The 20,888-nt window shown below is 41.6% G+C and overlaps 1 protein-coding gene across 7 annotated transcripts in view; it reads left to right on the top strand.

The window, feature by feature from the left end:
* LOC124016614 (rap guanine nucleotide exchange factor 1-like) overlaps positions 1-20,888 on the top strand; it is a 94,505-nt gene that overhangs the window by 35,930 nt on the left and 37,687 nt on the right. For all 7 annotated transcript variants that reach the window (XM_046332140.1, XM_046332139.1, XM_046332141.1 and 4 more), the window contains exons 2-3: positions 7,882-8,027; positions 19,952-20,130. In XM_046332140.1, coding sequence (XP_046188096.1) covers positions 7,882-8,027; positions 19,952-20,130 — 325 coding nt within the window. The remainder of the gene's footprint in view (positions 1-7,881; positions 8,028-19,951; positions 20,131-20,888) is intronic.

Below are 20,888 nucleotides of genomic sequence, written 5' to 3'. Positions count from 1 at the left end.
CTATACATGTTTCTACATCACTGGTGTTTTCATAGTGTCACGCGCACGCACACAGTCCGTAGCTCCCAGCCTCCCATTGTACCCATCTCACTACGGAGAGAAGAGAACCGAACAGGGAAATGATTGCTAACTCTAATTTAGTCATTCTCCACACACCAATTTGTGATAATGTGCTTTGATGAAATGGGGGGAGTCTTGCTTTGTTCAGAGGATGATTCACTCATTTAATCATCCCTGCGCTACTTTTAGCTGATATTCTCTCGCTATCTCTCCGTCGCTCTCCCCCTCTTTCTGTTCCCCTTTCTCTCTCTGTCGCTCTCACCCTCTTTCTGTTCCCCTTTCTCTCTCTGTCGCTCTCACCCTCTTTCTGTTCCCCTTTCTCTCTCTGTCGCTCTCCCCCTCTTTCTGTTCCCCTTTCTCTCTCTGTCTCTCTCACCCTCTTTCTGTTCCCCCTTCTCTCTCTGTCGCTCTCACCCTCTTTCTGTTCCCCCTTCTCTCTCTGTCGCTCTCACCCTCTTTCTGTTCCCCTTTCTCTCTCTGTCGCTCTCCCCCTCTTTCTGTTCCCCTTTCTCTCTCTGTCGCTCTCCCCCTCTTTCTGTTCCCCTTTCTCTCTCTGTCTCTCTCACCCTCTTTCTGTTCCCCTTTCTCTCTCTGTCGCTCTCCCCCTCTTTCTGTTCCCCTTTCTCTCTCTGTCGCTCTCACCCTCTTTCTGTTCCACTCTCTCTCTCTTTCTCTCTCTCTCTCTTTCTCTCTCTCTCTGTCGCTCTCACCCTCTTTCTGTTCCCCTTTCTCTCTCCTGCTCTCTCTCACTGGCGGTCACATTGAACTCTTCCCATTACTTAACATCTGGCACCGGGACCTGTGTTTCTCACTCTGTCATCATTTAGCCTAGCAGCCTCCAATTACACACACTTCAATTGAACATTACCTACTAGCTCTGTGGTTCAATGGTGGGTGAACAGCTGTAATAACCCAAAACACAGTGACCCCTCTCCTCAGACCACAACAGTGGGTGGAGATGCAGCTATCATGTAGAGTAAACACCTGTACAGTTGAGGCCAAAAGTTTTGAATGACACAAATATTAATTTCCACAAAGTTTGCTGCTTCAGTGTCAAGATAATTTTGTCAGATGTTACTATGGAATACTGAAGTAAAATTACAAGCATTTCATAAGTGTCAAAGGCTTTTATTGACAATGACATGAAGTTGATGCAAAGAGTCAATATTTGTAGTGTTGACCCTTCTTTTTCAAGACCTCTGCAATCCGCCCTGGCATGCTGTCAATTCACTTCTGGGCCACATCCTGACTGATGGCAGCCCATTCCTGCATAATCAACGCTTGGAGTTTGTCAGAATTTGTGGGTTTTTGTTTGTCTACCCGCCTCTTGAGGATTGACCACAAGTTCTCAATGGGATTAAGGTCTGGGGAGTTTCCTGGCCACGGACCCAAAATATTGATGTTTTGTTCCTAGAGCCATTTAGTTATCACTTTTGCATTAGGGCAAGGTGCTCCTTCATGCTGGAAAAGGCATTGTTCGTCACCAAACTGTTCCTGGATGGTTGGGAGATGTTTGCTGGACATGCTGGACTTTCTTGGGCGCCCTGAAGCCTTCTTCCTTCTTCATAACAATTGAACCGCTCTCCTTGAAGTTCTTGATGATCCAATAAATGGTTGATTTAGGTCAAATTTTACTGGCAGCAATATCCTTGCCTGTGAAGCCCTTTTTGTGCAAAGAAATTATGACTGCATGTGTTTCCTTGCAGGTAACCATGTTTGACAGAGGAAGAACAATGATTCCAAGAACCCACCCTCCTTTTGAAGCTTTCAGTCTGTTATTTGAACCCAATCAGCATGACAGAGTGATGTCCAGCCTTGTCCTCGTCAACATTCACACCTGTGTTAACCTTTTTGGGATAGGGGGCAGCATTTTCACTTTTGGATGAATAGCGTGCCCAGAGTGCCTCCTACTCTGTCCCAGATGCTAATATATGCATATTATTATTAGTATTGGATAGAAAACACTCTGAAATTTCTAAAACTGTTTGAATGATGTCTGTGAGTATAACAGAACCCACATGGCAGGCAAAAACCTGAGAAAAATCCAACCAGGAAGTGGGATATCTGATGTTTGTAGTTTTTCAGCTTGGCCTACCGAATACACAGCGTCTGTGGAGTCAAGTTGCACTTCCTACGGCTTCCACTAGATGTCAACTGTCTTTAGAAACTGGTTTGAGGATTCTACTATAAAGGAAGGGCTCATGAGACCTGTTTGAGTCAGTTGTCTGGCAGAGTGTCTCTCGGCCTCGTGACGTACGCTCCCGACAGTTAACTCTTGTTCCAGTGCTTTTCTTCAGACATAGGATTGGAACCTTATTGATTTATTTATGTTAAAAACATCCTAAAGATTGATTCCATACATCGTTTGACTTGTTTCTATGACCTGTAACGGAACTTTTTGAGTTTTTGTCTGGACGAAGTGCCTCATGATGATGGATTACTGGGCTGAACACGCTAACAACAAGTGGCTATTTGGACATAAATGATGGACTTTATGGAACAAATCATTCATTTATTGTCGAACTGGGATTCCTGGGAGTGCCTTCTGATGAAGATCATCATGTGCGTATGCCACAACTCAATTTGCCCTCCTAAACAATGCAGTTTTTAGAAACAAAGGGTGAAGTCTACAAAACATAGTCCACTCTTACAGATTCTAGCTTTGGAAACAGAAAACTGTATGGAAATAAAATGTTTAATCAATGACTAAATTTGCATAATGTCTGACAAAATTAATCTCGCTCCATCTTCTCCCTCTGCCGGCCACTGGGCTTCCTCTCTACACCATATTTGGTAGTGAGTGTAACTGGATGCTTCACATTTATACATCCAGTGAAATATCTGGCTCATTGTTATATCTGTTGTTGGACATAGCGACCAGAACTAACACGTTAGTAAACCCGCTACAATCATACAGTGCAATAAGCAAGCAGTGGAGCAGTTACACCGGCGGGCCCCTGTGGCAATACATTTCATAAAACCAAAAGCTTACCTTGACTTGTAAGAGTTCCAGTGTTGGATATCCATAGCCAGCTAGCAAACATAACAGCCCTCTCAGTTTGAACCGGGTCTATGAGTAAGCTAAACTAGTTAGCTGCATTCGCTAGCTAAGTGTATTTTTATATATATATATATATATATATATAAAACGGTGTGTTAACTGCCTTGTTCAGTGGCATAATGACATATTTTCACCTTGTCAGCTCGGGGAACAAATCTTGCAACCTTACAGTTAACTAGTCCAACGCTATAACCACCTGCCTCTCTCGTTGCACTCCACAAGCAGCCTGTTACGCAAATGCAGTAAGCCAAGGTGAGTTGCTAGCTAGTTAAACTTATCTTATAAAAACAATCAATCAATCATAATCACTAGTTAACTACACATGGTTGATGATGTTACTAGATATTCTCTTGCGTGTCCTGCATTGCATATAATCTGACTGAGCATACAAGTATCTGACTGAGCGGTACTAGGCAGAAGCAGGCGCGTAAACATTCATTCAAACAGAACTTTCGGGCATTTTGCCAGCAGCTCTTCGTTGTGCGTCAAGCATTGTGCTGTTTATGACTTCATGTGTAATCAAAGTGAATAGCGTTTCAAACGTCGCACGCTCTGAGCCTTGGAGTGGTTGTTCCCCTTGCTCTGCATTGGTAACGCTGCTTCGAGGGTGGCTGTTGTCGTTGTGTTCCTGGTTCGAGCCCAGGGAGGAGCGAGGAGAGGGACGGAGGCAATACTGTTACACTGGCAATACTAAAGTGCCTATAAGAACATCCAATAGTCAAAGGTTAATGAAATACAAATGGTATAGAGGGAAATAGTCCCTTAATTCCTATAATAACTACAACCTAAAACGTCTTACCTGGGAATATTGAAGACTCATGTTAAAAGGAACCACCAGCTTTCATATGTTCTGAGCAAGGAACTGAAACGTTAGCTTTCTACATAGCACATATTGCACTTTTACTTTCTTTTCCAACACTTTGTTTTTGCATTATTTTAACCAAATTGAAGAAGTTGCATTACTTACTTGAGGCTAAATTGATTTTAATGATGTATTATATTAAGTTAAAATAAGTGTTCATTCAGTATTGTTCTGCTGCCCTCGGCTCCATCAGCCCAGTAAAATAAAAAGCAAATTATAAAAAGCTATGCTCACTCTGCTGTGCCTCACAAGTAATACAAAAACTGATCTGTTACCAGTGTGATCATTTAGCCTCAGATGTTGAAATACAATTTAAAAATGGTCTGAGAAGAACAGCAATGCATTGGCAGGGCAATTCAAGCAAAGCCAATATGCAGTGATAATGATTTAAGCCTAAAGCCTACTGTACCAACTTCATTACTACCGTACTGTTTTTAAATATGTTCATGTTACATAGGCTTATGTTTAAAAAAAATATATACAATCTGAATGGTAAATCTCAGCTTGCATTTTGACTCAGAAAAGGTTGGTGACCACTGCTCTAAAAGGAGCACCTAGTCTAGGAGACTATTGATCGAGACAGGAACAGCAATGTGTTGCATTGTCTCTCTTCCCCCAGGATTTGTACTGCATGTGTCTAGACAGTGCCCCCCCCCCCTCTCTGTTCCACTTACTGCTGCTGGCACTATAAGGGACAGACAGACCGAACACGCACACTATTTATAGGCTATCCCCTCTAAAGAGAACACTCGCTACTAGCTCATAGCTGCCTATCTGAAGCTCTACGGTCTTTCAGCCATTGTGATTTTAGGCCATTGCATGTGTATTAGGTACCACAAATATAAGAAAGCAAAAAGAGCAGGCAATAGAAAATTCTTTAGATAATTTTGTTGCCCTTAGAATTGATAACAAGTGATGCAATGTTTATCTCTTGAATGAATGTCAAGTCATTTGAAGCATTTCTAATCCAAATAGTCAGTATGATTCTGTGTGAAAATGAGTCAGACAATATCTGAGCATTGTAGTTTGGGGGCAGCCAATCATGTTGATATCAGGCTAAATGTTGGATCAAATAATAATACACTGTTCAATCACAATTCAGAGAAATGGACTGAATTAAAGGTTAAAATTAGTGATTATTTTATATGATTTGTCAGTACATTATGTAAATGTTTTGATGATACAGGTCACGTTTGGCTATAACTGGATGGATGTCTCAATATTATTACTAGCTCTCCTCCTAGGGGTGAGTGACGTCATCTCACTGTAATGAAAGTGTGTCCAGGAGTCACACTGGATGGATGTCTCATAACCACATCAAACACGTGCTACTTGTTCTACTCAGAAGCCTGCTGATCTATGGCTGCATTCATGTGCTGGTTATGAGGAGATGGAGGAAGAGAGGGATTTGATTTTATTAGGATCTCTTTTAGTCCCCATTTGGACTAATCTTCCAAGAGTCCTTAAACATTTAAAATACAATTTATAATACAATCACATTTTCACATATAACACAATGTTAGAAACATACATAATACACGGACATATTGGCCAGATAAATACTGTGAAGAGGGGGGGACATCTATTTCTATCTGTCTTTCTCTTTAACCTCTTTCCTACAATAGTCAGTCTGTGTGTGTTGTGTAGGAGGGGGGCAATTCACCCGGGGGGGGGGGGGGGGCATGGATCACTCCCCTCTCGCCCAAATCTCTAACAAACTTCAGCGGCTTGGGGAAACTCAGCTAAATTATGACCCAAAAAATGATTCATGCTAAAATTAAAGTAAAAAAAACCTATAGTTGCAATTAACTGTCTAAACAACTCAATGTTATATGGCTACCTTAAATTTGGACTTGATTAATAAAGCATTTCATGTATTAGTGCTTTGAATGTGTCCTCATGTGTGATGACATAATTCATGTTAATATAAAGGTTTAAAGCCAGACTCAGTCCCAAATAAATGTTCTCTTTTTTTTCTGGTTTAAATTGTTATTAAATGAGAGAGTCCGTATTGCATGGCACGACGATCGTCATCCAGAAAGTAGTCGTCATCCATCACATCATTTTTCCCACTGACCTTTGCCGATTGCTCCTGATAAATCCAGGGCAGCAATGTTATTGAGAGCAGTAGCAACATACTTGCAGTTCTCCATGGATAAAATTATCTTTCGAAAACTGCAGTCAAGTTATTATCTACGCAGCAGCTCATTTTTATAGACACAAGATGCAACACCGCAGACCAATCCAAACTCATCTTTCGGCATGTCCAGCCCACTCATTATCTCAGCCAATCATGGCTAGCGAGAAGGTTGCTGACTTTTTTTTGTGGCTAAACCAACTGGGCTCGTTATTTAACAATAAATAGATAATTTAACAATTTTATTCGTATTTACAGATGACATGCTTGAGTTTGATTTTAAAGTTCGAGAAGGCATTTCTGACAAACGCATTTTTTTTTTTAAATGTACGTTCAAAAGGCTCTCCTTGTCACGCCTTGGTCATTGTATTTTGTGTTTTTGGTATATGTTTGGGTAGGCCAGGGTGTGACATGGGTTTATATGTTGGGTTTCGTATTGGGGTTTGTATTAATTGGGATTGTGTATGATTAGGGGTGTGTCTAGGTAGGCTTGGCTGCCTGAGGCGATTCTCAATTGGAGTCAGGTGATTCTCGTTGTCTCGGATTGGGAACCGTATTTAGGTAGCCTGAGTTCGCGTTGTATTTTGTGGGTGTTTGTTCCTGTCTTTGTGTAGTGTTCACCAGATAGGCTGTAATAGGTTTCACGTTCCGTTTGTAGTTTTCGTATTTCAGTTATTTCATGTACCGCAATTCCTTCATTAAAGTCATGAATAACCTACACGCTGCATTTCGGTCTGACTCTCTTCATTCAACAGACGAACGACGTTACACTCCTGTGATGTCGTGACTTGTGGCATATGCCTAGTTTCCTGAATGGGGTCTAGAATAGCCATTTAGAATAAATGAGACTCGCTGAGTCAAGCTTTAATGATACCCACATTTTTACTCATTGTTCTGTCTTTAAATCAATTAAATCATATTCTGTCATTTCAAATGAAAAATATACATTTCCTTGTATAATGATGATAACCAATTGTCTCACTATTATATTTTTAGTAAGATTCACAGTAATTTTGCTAAACCTAGATTTTTTAAAAGCCATAATTTTATTATAATATTACCTGCCTCATGCGTAACAATTATTCATACATTTGGTCTAGGACATCTTTTTTCCATGTGTGCGTGCAGATGCTTGAGCGCCTGTGTGTCTGTGAGCTGCTGTATGCGTGCGTGGCTGCGTGTGTCCGCGCACTCACTATCAGGCTGGCTTCTCCAAGATAGGAGCAGAACCTGGCAGTGAGTCGACCAGACTGTGACCAGCAGCAGTGTTATCGACCAGGGGACGCTGAGGACAGCGTGGAAATGTGAACATGATTAGACCTGATAGCATCTCTGTTGTACCCTCAGCTGGACACAGACAGATAGGACTACACCAGCCTGGCTGCTGCTACTGTTAGGCCCTGCACTAATACAAACACACATCTACTGCAGTGGTATTTTGTCAAGGCTATGATCATTGATTGGTGCTCTCCCTTATTGTTCCGCTTATAATTATATTATTTCTCTCTGCCTTATATTTTAGCCTGGGTGGTGTTCATTAAGGAACCGTAGCAAAACGCTTTGCAACAGAAAACAAAACTGTGTTTTCTCTTGGACAAGTTCAGATCGTAACTCCCAGTTTCAGTTTCTTGCTGCACAAGACCCTGGTCTGTGCTTTAGCCTACTTCTCTGACATTTACTATGGTTCCGAAGTCCTACATATCTAATAGGTTACTTCAATCTTCCCTCTGCCATTCCTTCTCCTCTTCCTCTCCTCCTCAGACTCGCAGCGCTCCCACCTTTCCTCCTTCACCATGAAGCTGAAGGACAGGTTCCACTCTCCAAAGATCAAGAGGACCCCATCGAAGAAGGGCAAGCAGCTGCAGGTCGAGCCAGCCATCAAGAGCCAAGAGAAACCTGTCAACAAGGTGGGTGGGTGGGTGGGTGGGAGGTAGAGCTAAGCAATACTAAAAATGATATTGTGATAAATTGACCTTTTTTTTAGGCACAGTTACTTTCCATTAGGGCTTTAGACTGAATTTTTTCCCAGTGCCAAGTAGGACATAAAAGGAGTTGGCTATTTAATCTAACATGATCAGGAAATGCATGATGGATATTTTGATGTGCAAACATGTCAAAATAGGATCCAGAATATTCAGATGCATCTTTTTGGCTCTTTATAGATGAATTTGCCAGCATCTCTATCGTACATTTTGGCCTAGGCTATGCTACATTATTCACCACCTGAGGAAGTAGGAACTGAAAAAACATTGGCTAAGTATGATATTGTTGCTAGATAGTCATGCAATTGATCTAACAGTAATTTCACCGCAAATGGCTCTGCTCCGCCAGCGCCTCATCTGAATTACATACTCCGTTATTTCCTAAATATTGAAAGTAGAGAAATAATTTTTAATTGTTATACTCTCATAAAGCTGAGTCTATCCTAATTTTTTTTAACAGAAGTTACAGTAGCAATTCAATTTTGAAATGTTGCTCAACTGACCTACAATGCCTTCAGAAAGTACTCATACCCCTTGACTAATTCCACTTTATATTGTTACAGCCTGAATTCAAAATGCATTAAATATATGTTTTGTCACCCATCTACACACAATACCACATAATGACAAAGTATTTTAAGAATTGTTTGCAAATTTATTGAAAATGAAATGCAGATGGCTGATTTACATAAGTATTCACACCGGAGTCAATACTTTTATAGAAACACCTTTGGCAGCGAATACAACTGTGAGTCTTTCTGGAGAGCTTTCCACACATGGATTGTGCAACATTTGCCCATTATCTGTTCAAAATTCCTTAAGCTCTTTCTTTCAAATTGGTTGTTGATCATTGCGAAGACAACCATTTTCAGGTCTTGCCATAGATTTTCAATTGGATTTAGGTCAAAACTGTAACCTGACCACTCAGGAACATTCACTGTCTTCTTGGCCTGCTGAAAGGTGCTGAAATTGATTTCCCAGTATCTGCTGGAAAGCAGACTGAACCAGGTTTTCCTGTAGGATTTTTCCTGTCATTTTCTCAATTATGTGTATTTTTATCCTGAAAAACTCTCCAGTCCTGAACAATTACAAGCACACCCATAACATGATGCTGCCACCACTATGCTTGAAAATACTGAGTGTATTACTCAGTAATGTGTTGTATTAGATTTGCCCCAGACATAACACTTTTTATTCAGGAACAAAAGTGAATTGCTTTTCCACATTTTTGCAGTTTTACTTAAGTGCCTTGTTGCAAACAAGATGCATGTTTTGGAATATTTTTATTCTGTACAGGCTTCTGTCTTTTCACTCTGTCAATTAGGTTAGTATTGTGGAGTAACTACAATGTTTTTGATCCATCCTCAGTTTTCTCCTGTCACAGCTATTGAAACTCTCTAACTGTTTTAAAGTCACCATTGGCCTAATGGTGAAATCCCTGAGCGGTTTCCTTCCTCTCGGGCAACTGAGTTAGGAAGGACGCCTGCATCTTTGTAGTGACTGGGTGTATTGAATCACCATACAAAGTGTAATTAATAACTTCACCATGTTCAAAGGGATATTCAATGTCTGTGTTTTGTATGTTTACCCATCTACCAATAGGTACCCTTGTTTTTGAGGCATTGGAAAGCCTCCCTGGTCTTTGTGGTTAACCTGTCTATGAAATTCCCTGCTCGATTGAGCGACCTTACAGATAATTGCATGTGTGGAGTACAGAGATTAGGTAGTCATTAAAAAAATCATGTTAAACACTATTATTGCACACAGAGTGAGTCAATGCAACTCATTATGTTACATTTTAAGCAAATGTTTACTTCTGAACTTGGCTTGTCATAACAAAGGCGTTGAAAACCTATTGACTCTCTGAAAAACATAATTCCACTTTGACATCATGGGGTGTGTAGGCCAGTGACGTTTAAAAATAAAAAAGTAATACATTTTAAATTCAGGCTGTAACACAACAACATTTGGAAAAAGTCAAGAGGTGAATACTTTCTGAAAGCACGGTATGCTTGGGCTTATCAGAATGCATTTCTCCCTTCACACAGGTTCATGCACGTTGCTGTTGACCAAATAATTGTTTTATAACCAAATAATCATCAGGACATTGTGTAGCCTAATCACCGAAATTACAGATTGCTTCAGGAAGAGGACATTGTGGTGAGAGGAGGGCAATGTCTGAGTCTTTCATTTTCGGTTTATGGTTCCAGCTCTAGTGGGAGGGGTGCTGTACTCGCATGTCGTGGGAAACCAAGCTCTCCCGTGTGTGTGTGTGTGTGTGTGTGTGTGTGTGTGTGTGTGTGTGTGTGTGTGTGTGTGTGTGTGTGTGTGTGTGTGTGTGTGTGTGTGTGTGTGTGTGTGTGTGTGTGTGTGTGTGTGTGTGTGTGTGTGTGTGTGTGTGTTCCATGTGTGCCTTTCTATTGCTCTGCCATAGTGTGTGTGTGTGTGTGTGTGTTCCATCCTGTGCCTTTCATCCTGTGTGTGTGTTTCTGTAGTGTGTGTGTGTGTGTGTGTTCCATCCTGTGCCTTTCTATTGCTCTGCCATAGTGTGTGTGTGTTCCATCCTGTGCCTTTCTATTGCTCTGCCATAGTGTGTGTGTGTTCCATCCTGTACCTTTCTATTGCTCTGCCATATTGTGTGTTTGTGTGAGAGGTTCTCTGTGTTGCTGGGCTGGCTGGGGTATTGGTTCTAGCCTCAAAGCGTGAGACCCAGGCTGCTTCCCAAATGGCACCCAATACCCTATACAGTGCACTATTACCCATAAAGCCCTGGTCAAATCTAGTGCACTATATAGGGGATAGGGTGGTGGAGTACCCATACAGACATGAATGGAGCTGAAGCTGGCCAGTTTCATGAATGAACACTCATTCCCAAGGCTATTAGGATAATGACTTGACTTCCCCAACAGTGTTGTATATGGCTTAGTGCCATATGAGATAGGGATTCTCATGGTGGTGCTTGTAACACTGGAGTTGTGTGTTTGATTTAGGGTTGGGTGATATTACGATAGCATCGTCTATCAACAATGATTGACTGCGATCGTTGATGGGGACGACATTGTGATGTGACAGACAATGGTTTAGCCTATTTGAGGTTGACTGGCGCATAGAATAGTCTTGCAGCTGACAGCAGGGGAGCAAGTGACATTCTGAGTAATTTGCCTGTTTCTATATCCTATTTCAATAAATATATTATACCAGACAGAGCAGAGAATTCCTTCAAAGCAGCACGAGATGTCCAGTCAGAAAAATATTGTTTCGCTCTCTGTCGAGCATTAGACTATAGCATTTGGGCTCCCGAGTGGCGCAGCGGTCTGAGGCACTGCATCTCAGTGCTAGAGGCGTCACTACAGTCCCTGGTTTGAACCCAGGCTGTATCACATCCAGCCGGGATTGGGAGTCCCATAGGGCGGCGCACAATTGGCCCAGCATCGTCTGGGTTTGGCCGTCATTGTAAATAAGAATTTGTTCTTAACTGACTTGCCCAGTTAAATAAAGGTTTAAAAAAAATTAAGAAATGAAAAAATTTATATTTATGTATTTATTTATATTATATATATATGACAATCTTGTGTTTAGCTGTTTAAAAAAAACAGCCTATATTCCCTTCTCGCTATTCTATAGGCCATGAATATGACTGAAAGTCGCGCTTCATCGTTTTATGCATGGTTTCTCACCATCCATTTTTATTTCCAGGGTCCAATTTTCTCCAGATATCCCTCATTATAAACAATGTACAGTCCCTAGTAATAAGAGAGAACGAGGAAAATCCCTCCTTGCGAGGTTGAAAACCCAAATGGCCAATAATCAATGATTTATATACACTTGTTGACTGACAGGTTTTAAAGCCATTGGATCTCCATCTTGGCATTCCCTCTCCATTGTAATTTGTATTTTATTTATTTTATTTACTATAGAAATGCACTTATTAATGTTTACATTTGTTTTTTGGTTCATTCTATTACAGACACCTTAATGCATAATTTAAAGTCATGTTATTTGAGCTAAACATAAACATTAATTTAAGAAGAAAAAATGTTTACCTTTGTTTAATGAGATGTCCATTTAGAACAAATTCTTATTTACAATGATGGCCTTGTCAGCTCGGGGATTCGATCCAGCATCCTTTCGGTTACTGGCCCAACGCTCTAACCACTAGGCTACCTGCCACCCCTCCACTCTAACCACTAGGCTACCTGCCGCCCCTCCACTCTAACCACTAGGCTACCTGCCGCCCTCCACCTAACCACTAGGCTACCTGCCGCCCCTCCACTCTAACCACTAGGCTACCTCTCCACTCTAACCACTAGGCTACCTGCCGCCCCTCCACTCTAACCACTAGGCTACCTGGCGCCTCTACACTCTAACCACTAGGCTACCTGGCGCCTCTACACTCTAACCACTAGGCTACCTGGCGCCTCTACACTCTAACCACTAGGCTACCTGGCGCCTCTACACTCTAACCACTAGGCTACCTGGCGCCTCTACACTCTAACCACTAGGCTACCTGGCGCCTCTACACTCTAACCACTAGGCTACCTGGCGCCTCTACACTCTAACCACTAGGCTACCTGCCGCCTCTACACTCGAACCACTAGGTTACCCTGCCACCTCTACACCCTAACCACTAGGCTACCTGGCGCCTCTACACTCTAACCACTAGGCTACCTGCCGCCCCTACACTCTAACCACTAGGTTACCCTGCCACCTCTACACTCTAACCACTAGGCTACCTGGCGCCTCTACACTCTAACCACTAGGCTACCTGCCGCCCCTCCACTCTAACCACTAGGCTACCTGCCGCCCCTCCACTCTAACCACTAGGCTACCTGCCTCCTCTACACTCTAACCACTAGGCTACCTGCCGCCCCTCCACTCTAACCACTAAGCTACCTGCCGCCCCATTCATAACAAATCAAACAAAACATTTTCCTTAAGGTATCATTTTTTTGAACATTCTTATATTACTGTCCCCACTACAACAAAAAAAGACTTGTATACATGTAATTTTGTCCTTGAATCATTCTAATTTAAATGCTGTAGCATTCCATACATTCCTATGGAGGACTACTTCTTCTGGGGAGTGCCAATATGGTCAACCGGTATCTCACTGTCCAATCTGCAATCCAGGGTTTATATACATTTTCAGAAAAACTTTGATGTGTCAAAAACTAATTCCACAGATGGCAAGTGTCTGCGGGTTTTCGCTCCTCCCTTGTACTTGATTGAAATAAGTTCACTAATTAGTAATGAACTCCCCTTATCTGGTTGTCCATGTCTTAATTGAAAGGAAATTAACAAAATCCCGCAGACACTAGGCCCTCCATGGAACGAGTTTGACACCCCTGCTTTAAGACAATTTAAAGTTATGAAAAGTAGCTTATTTCCCAAATATTCTAGCCGAAGGTCTATTATTTCTATGTGGCAAACAAAGCAATTATCCAGTTCTGAAGGCTGTAGACTGACTCTATCCAGCCCATGATGTAGGCCTATAACCTAGCTCACTACGATAAAACAGCCTGTTCCTCATCACAGTCACTGCTCCATCATGTGCACGAACCTGTTCTGCTCTTCTACCAGAAAGGAACATTCGAAAAGATTTTGCCTGCACTTAACCTCTGCCCAGGCTTTCAACATTATCTTTTGTCATGATGCGTCCAGTTGCATTTGATGTTGCACTATATCCCTACTGTTGTTTTAGCTGATTTTATCATGGTATTTTGGCCCATTCCTCCATGCAGATCTCCTCTAGAGCAGTGATATTTTGGGGCTGTTGCTGGGCAACACGGACTTTCAACTCCCTCCAAAGATGTTCTATGGGGTTGAGATCTGGAGACTGGCTAGAACACTCCAGGACCTTGAAATGCTTCTTACGAAGCCACTCCTTCGTTGCCCGGGCGGTGTGTTTGGGATCATTGTCATGCTGAAAGACCCAGCCACGTTTTATCTTCAATGCCCTTGCTGATGGAAGGAGGTTTTCACTCAATCTCACGATACATGGCCCCATTCATTCTTTCCTTTACACGGATCAGTCGTCCTGGTCCCTTTGCAGAAAAACAGCCCCAAAGCATGATGTTTCCACCCCCATGCTTCACAGTAGGTATGGTGTTCTTTGGATGCAACTCAGCATTCTTTGTCCTCCAAACACGACGAGTTGAGTTTTTACCAAAAAGTTATATTTTGGTTTCATCTGACCATATGATATTCTCCCAATCTTCTTCTGGATCATCCAAATGCTCTCTAGCAAACTTCAGACGGGCCTGGACATGTACTGGCTTAAGCAGGGGGACACGTCTGGCATTGCAGGATTTGAGTCCCTGGCGGCGTAGTGTGTTACTGATGGTAGGCTTTGTTACTTTGGTCCCAGCTCTCTGCAGGTCATTCACTAGGTGCCCCCGTGTGGTTCTGGGATTTCTGCTCACCGTTCTTGTGATCATTTTGACCCCACGGGGTGAGATCTTGCGTGGAGCTCCAGATCAAGGGAGATTATTAGTGGTCTTGTATGTCTTCCATTTCCTAATAATTGCTCCCACAGTTGATTTCTTCAAACCAAGGTGCTTACCTATTGCTGATTCAGTCTTCTCAGCCTGGTGCAGGTCTATAATTATGTTTCTGGTGTCCTTTTACAGCTCTTTGGTCTTGGCCATAGTGGAGTTTGGAGTGTGACTGTTTGGGGTTGTGGACAGTTGTCTTTTATACTAATAACAAGTTCAAACAGGTGCCATTAATACAGGTAACGAGTGGAGGACAGAGGAGCCTCTTAAAGAAGTTACAGGTCTGTGAGCCAGAAATCTTGCTTGTTTGTAGGTGACCAAATACTTATTTTCCACCATAATTTGCAAATAAATTCATTAAAAAACCTATACTGTGATTTTCTGGATTTGTTTTATCATTTTGTCTGTCATCGTTTATGTGTACCTATGATGAAAATTACAGGCCTCTCTCATCTTTTTAAGTGGGAGAACTTGCACAATTGGTAGCTGACTAAATACTTTTTTGCCCCACTTTATGTATTACAATTATACACTTCAATGTTTACCACTCCTACTGCTGGGACGTCAATGATTACACATTGTAACTATGCAATAGAATACAAACATGATTGATTTGTAATTCATATATAAAGAAGAAAAACTATGCATATCTAACTCCCTTCATCTGCATTATTCTGAGGACACAGGATAGTACTTCAATGAGACACTTAATTTCAACCAGCGGAGAATGTGAAACGCTTTATTGAATGTTCATTATCCAGGTGTTCTAAATACATAGATGCATTATAATTATGATCATTGTAATATTGTATTATAAATGCAAGTTCAATCTGTACAATGCACATATGGTGTACTTTATAAAATGAGGAAGAATGACGTGGTGGTTCCTCAGGTGAGGAGAAACCTAATTACAGCCTAGGTGAAACTAAAGAGACAGAAAGGGAGGCTAGAGGTGAGAACAGAGGCAGACAGCATATGATTCATGAATTACAGTGCTTCCAACAATATTCTCTCAGTTCATCACATTTGCTGTGTCTCCATGTCACACCCTGAACCTCCGGGCCAAATTATAATTTGTTAAAACTTCTTGGTGACAGCCATCTTTCAAACAGTTTTAGAAACTTCAGGGTGAGGAGACTGGCGCTGATGGGACTGGCATTCCAATACTCCCCTCAGCATCAAAACATGCCTGCAGAGAATGTGACATTGAACTGCATTAGAGATAAATACACAAGTGCATATATTATGCCTTGTTTTTTTATCATTCTAATTTATTATTATTTGCAATAAAATAAAGCATCTCTTCAAAAGGGAGAGAGGTAGAACAGAGAGACAGCATGATTAAGCCTTCCCTTTTTTTTTATTCTAACACGGTCTCCTAACCTCATCATAATCATCAGGAGGTGAAATGCAAAAAACATGACCTTGGATCCTTAGCTCTGGGACTACTATGCATCTCTATCTGTTATTTTTCAATGTAAAGCATCTCTTTAATAATACAGCATGATTAAGCCTGTATAATATAAACTGTCCTGGGATCATTAACTCTGGGACTACTACATCTCTATCTGTATTTCAATGTAAAGCATCTCTTTAATAATACTTCCTGTATAATATAAACTGTCCTGGGATCATTAACTCTGGGACTACTACATCTCTATCTGTATTTCAATGTAAAGCATCTCCTTAATAATACTTCCTGTTGACCTGACCAAGTGACCTCTCACCTATGATCATGCTGTGCCCTCTGTGTCAGCCAGTTTAGATGCGGGAGGGGTTCACCAAAACAGCTGATATAGCCTAGAGGATTTAGGGAGAGGGATGAAGTGAAAAAGAGAGGGTTATTGTGTATGTGCGTGGTCTCACCTGGTGTTATGCTGAAAAACAGACACATGAGGACAAACAATAGAAGATGATGTCAATAGAAGATACTGTATGTGACGCAGACACCTATCAGAGTGTACCTAAAACATTTAAATATAGAGGGCTATGTGTCTCACCACTTGGTTATTGCAAGGCTAACCCCCAGGGAATGGCTGTGGTTATGTGGTGTAAATCTGAAAATTAGCAGCTGACATCTTAAGGGTTTTTAAATAAATGCATGTGAGACAGGTTCCATGTACAACAAGACAGGCAGAGATGGAGAAAAAGAACACAGAACATTTCAATTACCTCTGGTTATGGACACTTTTGCCACAGTAAAGCGAACTACTAGCTATGTAAAAGTTGGATGGAAGAACGCCCAGTGCTGCTTGCCTGCGATTCCATCATCACATAGTCCTTCTTCGTAGGTGTCCGCTATGACTTCCTTTGTGTCGGAAAAAAGATGATTTCGGAACAATTATTTTTAATTGAAAATAAAGTTTTGCTCTCAAAACTAAGACACAAATGTACCCCCATAGCATATAACATTTTGCCTGTGAATAACCACACCTTCATACAAACCTGCTACTGTATGCAGAATTCTTGACTCACGACCGAAGATGCTGCCCTATCCTGCCAGCACGCCCACAAGTGAGCCACTCAGGCGCAGAATGATGACGCGTGGAAGAGGGAAAGGAACGAGATGGGAACAACAACAATTTGTTGCAAGTTCGGGAAGGGGGCTAATAGCTGAACAATAGACTATGCAACCTTTACTAAAGAATAGTCTAATAGCCGAGCTAGGTGTGAACCCCCCCCCCCCCCTCTCCTATCACAGACCAGATTTGCCCTAACGACCAAAGTAATGACTTTTCAAATAAGCTACCTTACATGTTATGTTGGCTGACAATTTGTTAGCTACGCTGTCCTCACGACAATAGAATGAGTCAAAATTCACCCAAAGCTGAGAAACGGCTTAAGAACGTTAAACTGGAACACTATCAAATCAATGGAATCGAACGTTCCCAGAGTTTTGACTGGAGGGATGCTTAGAAATCCATAAAAAATGTATCTCTTTATTTTACCACTACAATATGTTCGTCGGACGAAACGGGGAAAAAAAAATTGTGTAGAAAGTAAACATTTGCACCTCGATGGTGTCAACTGTGCTTATGTCTGCGTAATAAAATAAAACCTGACTATTTCTGGTCTAGCGATCGATGACAAACGAGCTTGCTGCCCAGACTTACATATTTACAAAGAGGAGATTCTCCTGATTTTAAAATGGTGCCCATGTAACAGTTTTGCTTCCGTTCTTCTCCTAGCCCCTACCTGTGCTCGAACCAGGGACCCTCTGCACACATAGACAGCAGCCATCCTCAAAGAATCATTACCCATCGCTCCACAAAAGCCGCTGCCCTTGCAGAGCAAGGGGAACAACTACTTCAAGGTCTCAGAGCGAGTGACGTCACCGATTTGAACCGCTATTAGCACGCATCCCGCTAACTAGTTAGCCATTTCACACCGGTTACACCCGACTCGAAAAAGAACAAAAAATCTACACAGTGAGATATTTGGCGAAATAGACCGACATGCGTCTCCATAGGAAAACAATGGGGGGAACTCGCCATTCCAAGAGCAAAAAGTATTTTGGGGCTAGCATTTGATGACAACCAAGCTAGCTGCCCAGACTTACATAATTAGAAAGAGGATATTCTCATGATTTAAAATGGCGTCCGACTTGCGATGTGTATATTTAGATATTTTTCAAGATATTTGGCAAAATAGACAGACATGCCTATATTTAACCCATAGGCAACAATGGGAAGACCACAGAATTCCAATATTAATTTAGTTTACATTTTAACTATAAAACAACGTGAGCAGGTCTCATTGCCAACAATAGCGAAGCAGGCGTTGTGACGTTGACGATAAGCTGAGAATAGAACGTTCGGAAAGCGAGTTGGTGCGATGGGGCTCAATAGAACTAATAGGAGCTGGCATGGTGAAAAATGCAGATGTTGATTTAGTTATGTATCCATAACGAATTACTATGGGAATAAATATCGCTGATTTACAGAAATATTGGAACAAAGTTGTCTCAATAAGGCAAACAATTTAGAATCCTCCAATCCTGTAGCCTACTCCCGACTGTCACGTTGTACAGCGCCATATTTTCCACTCCATCCTAACGGAAACCCAGAGGGTTTAATTTTTCTCAGAATGGAAACACCATAATATTAATCAAATGAATTAAGCCACATTTCTTCAAATCAATCCCATATACTATGTTATTACAAAAAAGGTTTTAAAATCTCTGGTAATGCCAATAGGGAATACTATCAAATGCTTCTCAAAGATGCCCTCTGGTGGTAAAACTAGAAATAACTTGCAGAAACATAAGAAATGGCAGAGAATTAAATGACGTGCCACAGAATGCAGGCAGCAGCATGCAGTGTCCGCAGTATGGCACAACTTTTAAAGGAGGAACCACTGTGTTTTATGTGGAATCTGTCTCTTTGGACAATGCTACATTTCGTATTGTTTTTGTCAAAATGTGTGCTGTCATTTTTAACGAGAGAGATCGGGATTTTGGCAATAACGCCCTTTCTCTACTTCCCTAGAGTCAGATGAACTCACGGATACCATTTTTATGTCTGCATTCAGTTTGAAGGAATTTGCTAACTTGCGTTAGCGCAATTGATAACCAGCGTTAATGCAATAACCCCAAGTCTATGGGAACAGCTAGCATGCTAGCTGTACCTGTAGAATTCCAGTCATTGCACTAATGCTAGTTAGCAGGGGCTTGCAAAACGACCTAATATGTCCTTCATACTGGACACAGGTACATAAAAATGGTATCCATGAGTTTACCCGACTCCAACATCCCGAACCTTTAACCCTTTAAGGCTGGAGTCACAGACTTACTGCCCAATCTGGCCTGCGGGTGGTTTGAGTAAAACCAAATTAAAACTGTGTAGAAATTATAATGGACCTAATATTCATACAGTAAAATGGCTGTGCAGCTCGCTAATGATCACTAGACAGTCAGGGAGCATTAAATTCCACAAGCAATGGATAGAGGACTATTTTCTGCAAATTTTGACATCAAGGAAATATAACCCATTTTCATTGCGGCCCTCCCAACCTCGTTGAAGACCGACTGCGGCAAAATTAGTTTAGACACCCCTGGTTTAAGGGCTGGATTAAGCTTCCTTTGAAAATGCTCATTTTTTTCCATCCATCAATTATTATATCATATGAAGAGGGTTTCCTCCAAGTTTCATTGTGTTAATTGGGGCCATGATTTGATTTGATTTATTAGGATCCCTATTAGTCGAAGCCAATGGCGATAGATTATTGCGATAGAAAATGACAACAGGTTCGAATAGTGCCTCCCCGATTCACTGTTTCCATCCTTTTGTTGCCTACTGAAAACGACTCAGATTTCCTCTAAGCTTGACCATGATTTTCATTCATTCTGTTCTGTAGAAGGTGAGTCGGCTGGAGGAGCAGGAGAAGGAGGTGGTGAGCGCTCTGCGTTACTTCAAGACCATAGTAGACAAGATTATGGTGGAGAAGAAGGTGCTGGAGATGTTGCCTGGCTCGGCCAGCAAGGTCCTGGAGGCCATTCTACCCCTGGTGCAGGTGGAGGCCCGGATAACGCACAGGTATGTGGGCTGAGAATGTAGAAGGTCTTATAGTGAGCATAAGATGTTTAAAATGTATTTTCAATCAAAAAGATGCATTTTCAATGTGTTTTCAATGTATAAGGGGCTAGCATGCAAAATAGTATGCAGGTAAAAGTAGATGGGCTTAGGTGAGTATTTAGCATAGGTTAGTGGGATCTTAGTCTTTCATTTCTCATATATTGTAGCCTAGGCATGTTGCAACTTAGTGATATGGGCTTTGTGCTACATCACAAAGCATTCTTGCAGATTTGCCACAAAATAATAGAAACAAATGGTGGCCCCAAGATGTAACTTCATTTTGTGATTTGGGTGAGATATCCCTTTATCTATTGGTTTCCTTACCCTGTAGGCAGTCTATGGACAAGGTATGACAGCGATCCGTGCTTTGGTTTTGTTTACCTGGCCACTGTTTCAAATGCAACATTTTTAGCATTTGTAGCACAAATCCAATGGTGTGATCACTAACTGCTAGCTAGCTGTTTGTGGCCTGCTAGAAGTCATGTGTCGTAAGTAACATTTCTCTAAAAAAGGTACGGATGTTGCAAAAGGATCAGGATCTACACTTGACAAATATGTGTTCCATACCGGGGCATATGCTATTTCAGGAAGTGCACACACGGGGCGCTATTTCTTTTTAAATAAAAATGCATTTGGGCACACAAAACAATTTAGGGTCTTGATTCCAGGAGGAGATTGATTGTCTCTGCTGTAAGCGAGAAGCTTAGTCTTGCCGTCTA

The sequence above is a fragment of the Oncorhynchus gorbuscha genome, linkage group LGY, assembly GCF_021184085.1.
Source record: "Oncorhynchus gorbuscha isolate QuinsamMale2020 ecotype Even-year linkage group LGY, OgorEven_v1.0, whole genome shotgun sequence".
Taxonomy (NCBI): Eukaryota; Metazoa; Chordata; class Actinopteri; order Salmoniformes; family Salmonidae; genus Oncorhynchus; species Oncorhynchus gorbuscha.
Note: the sequence above shows the minus strand (reverse complement) of the source record. Positions and strands in the feature narration are given on the sequence as shown.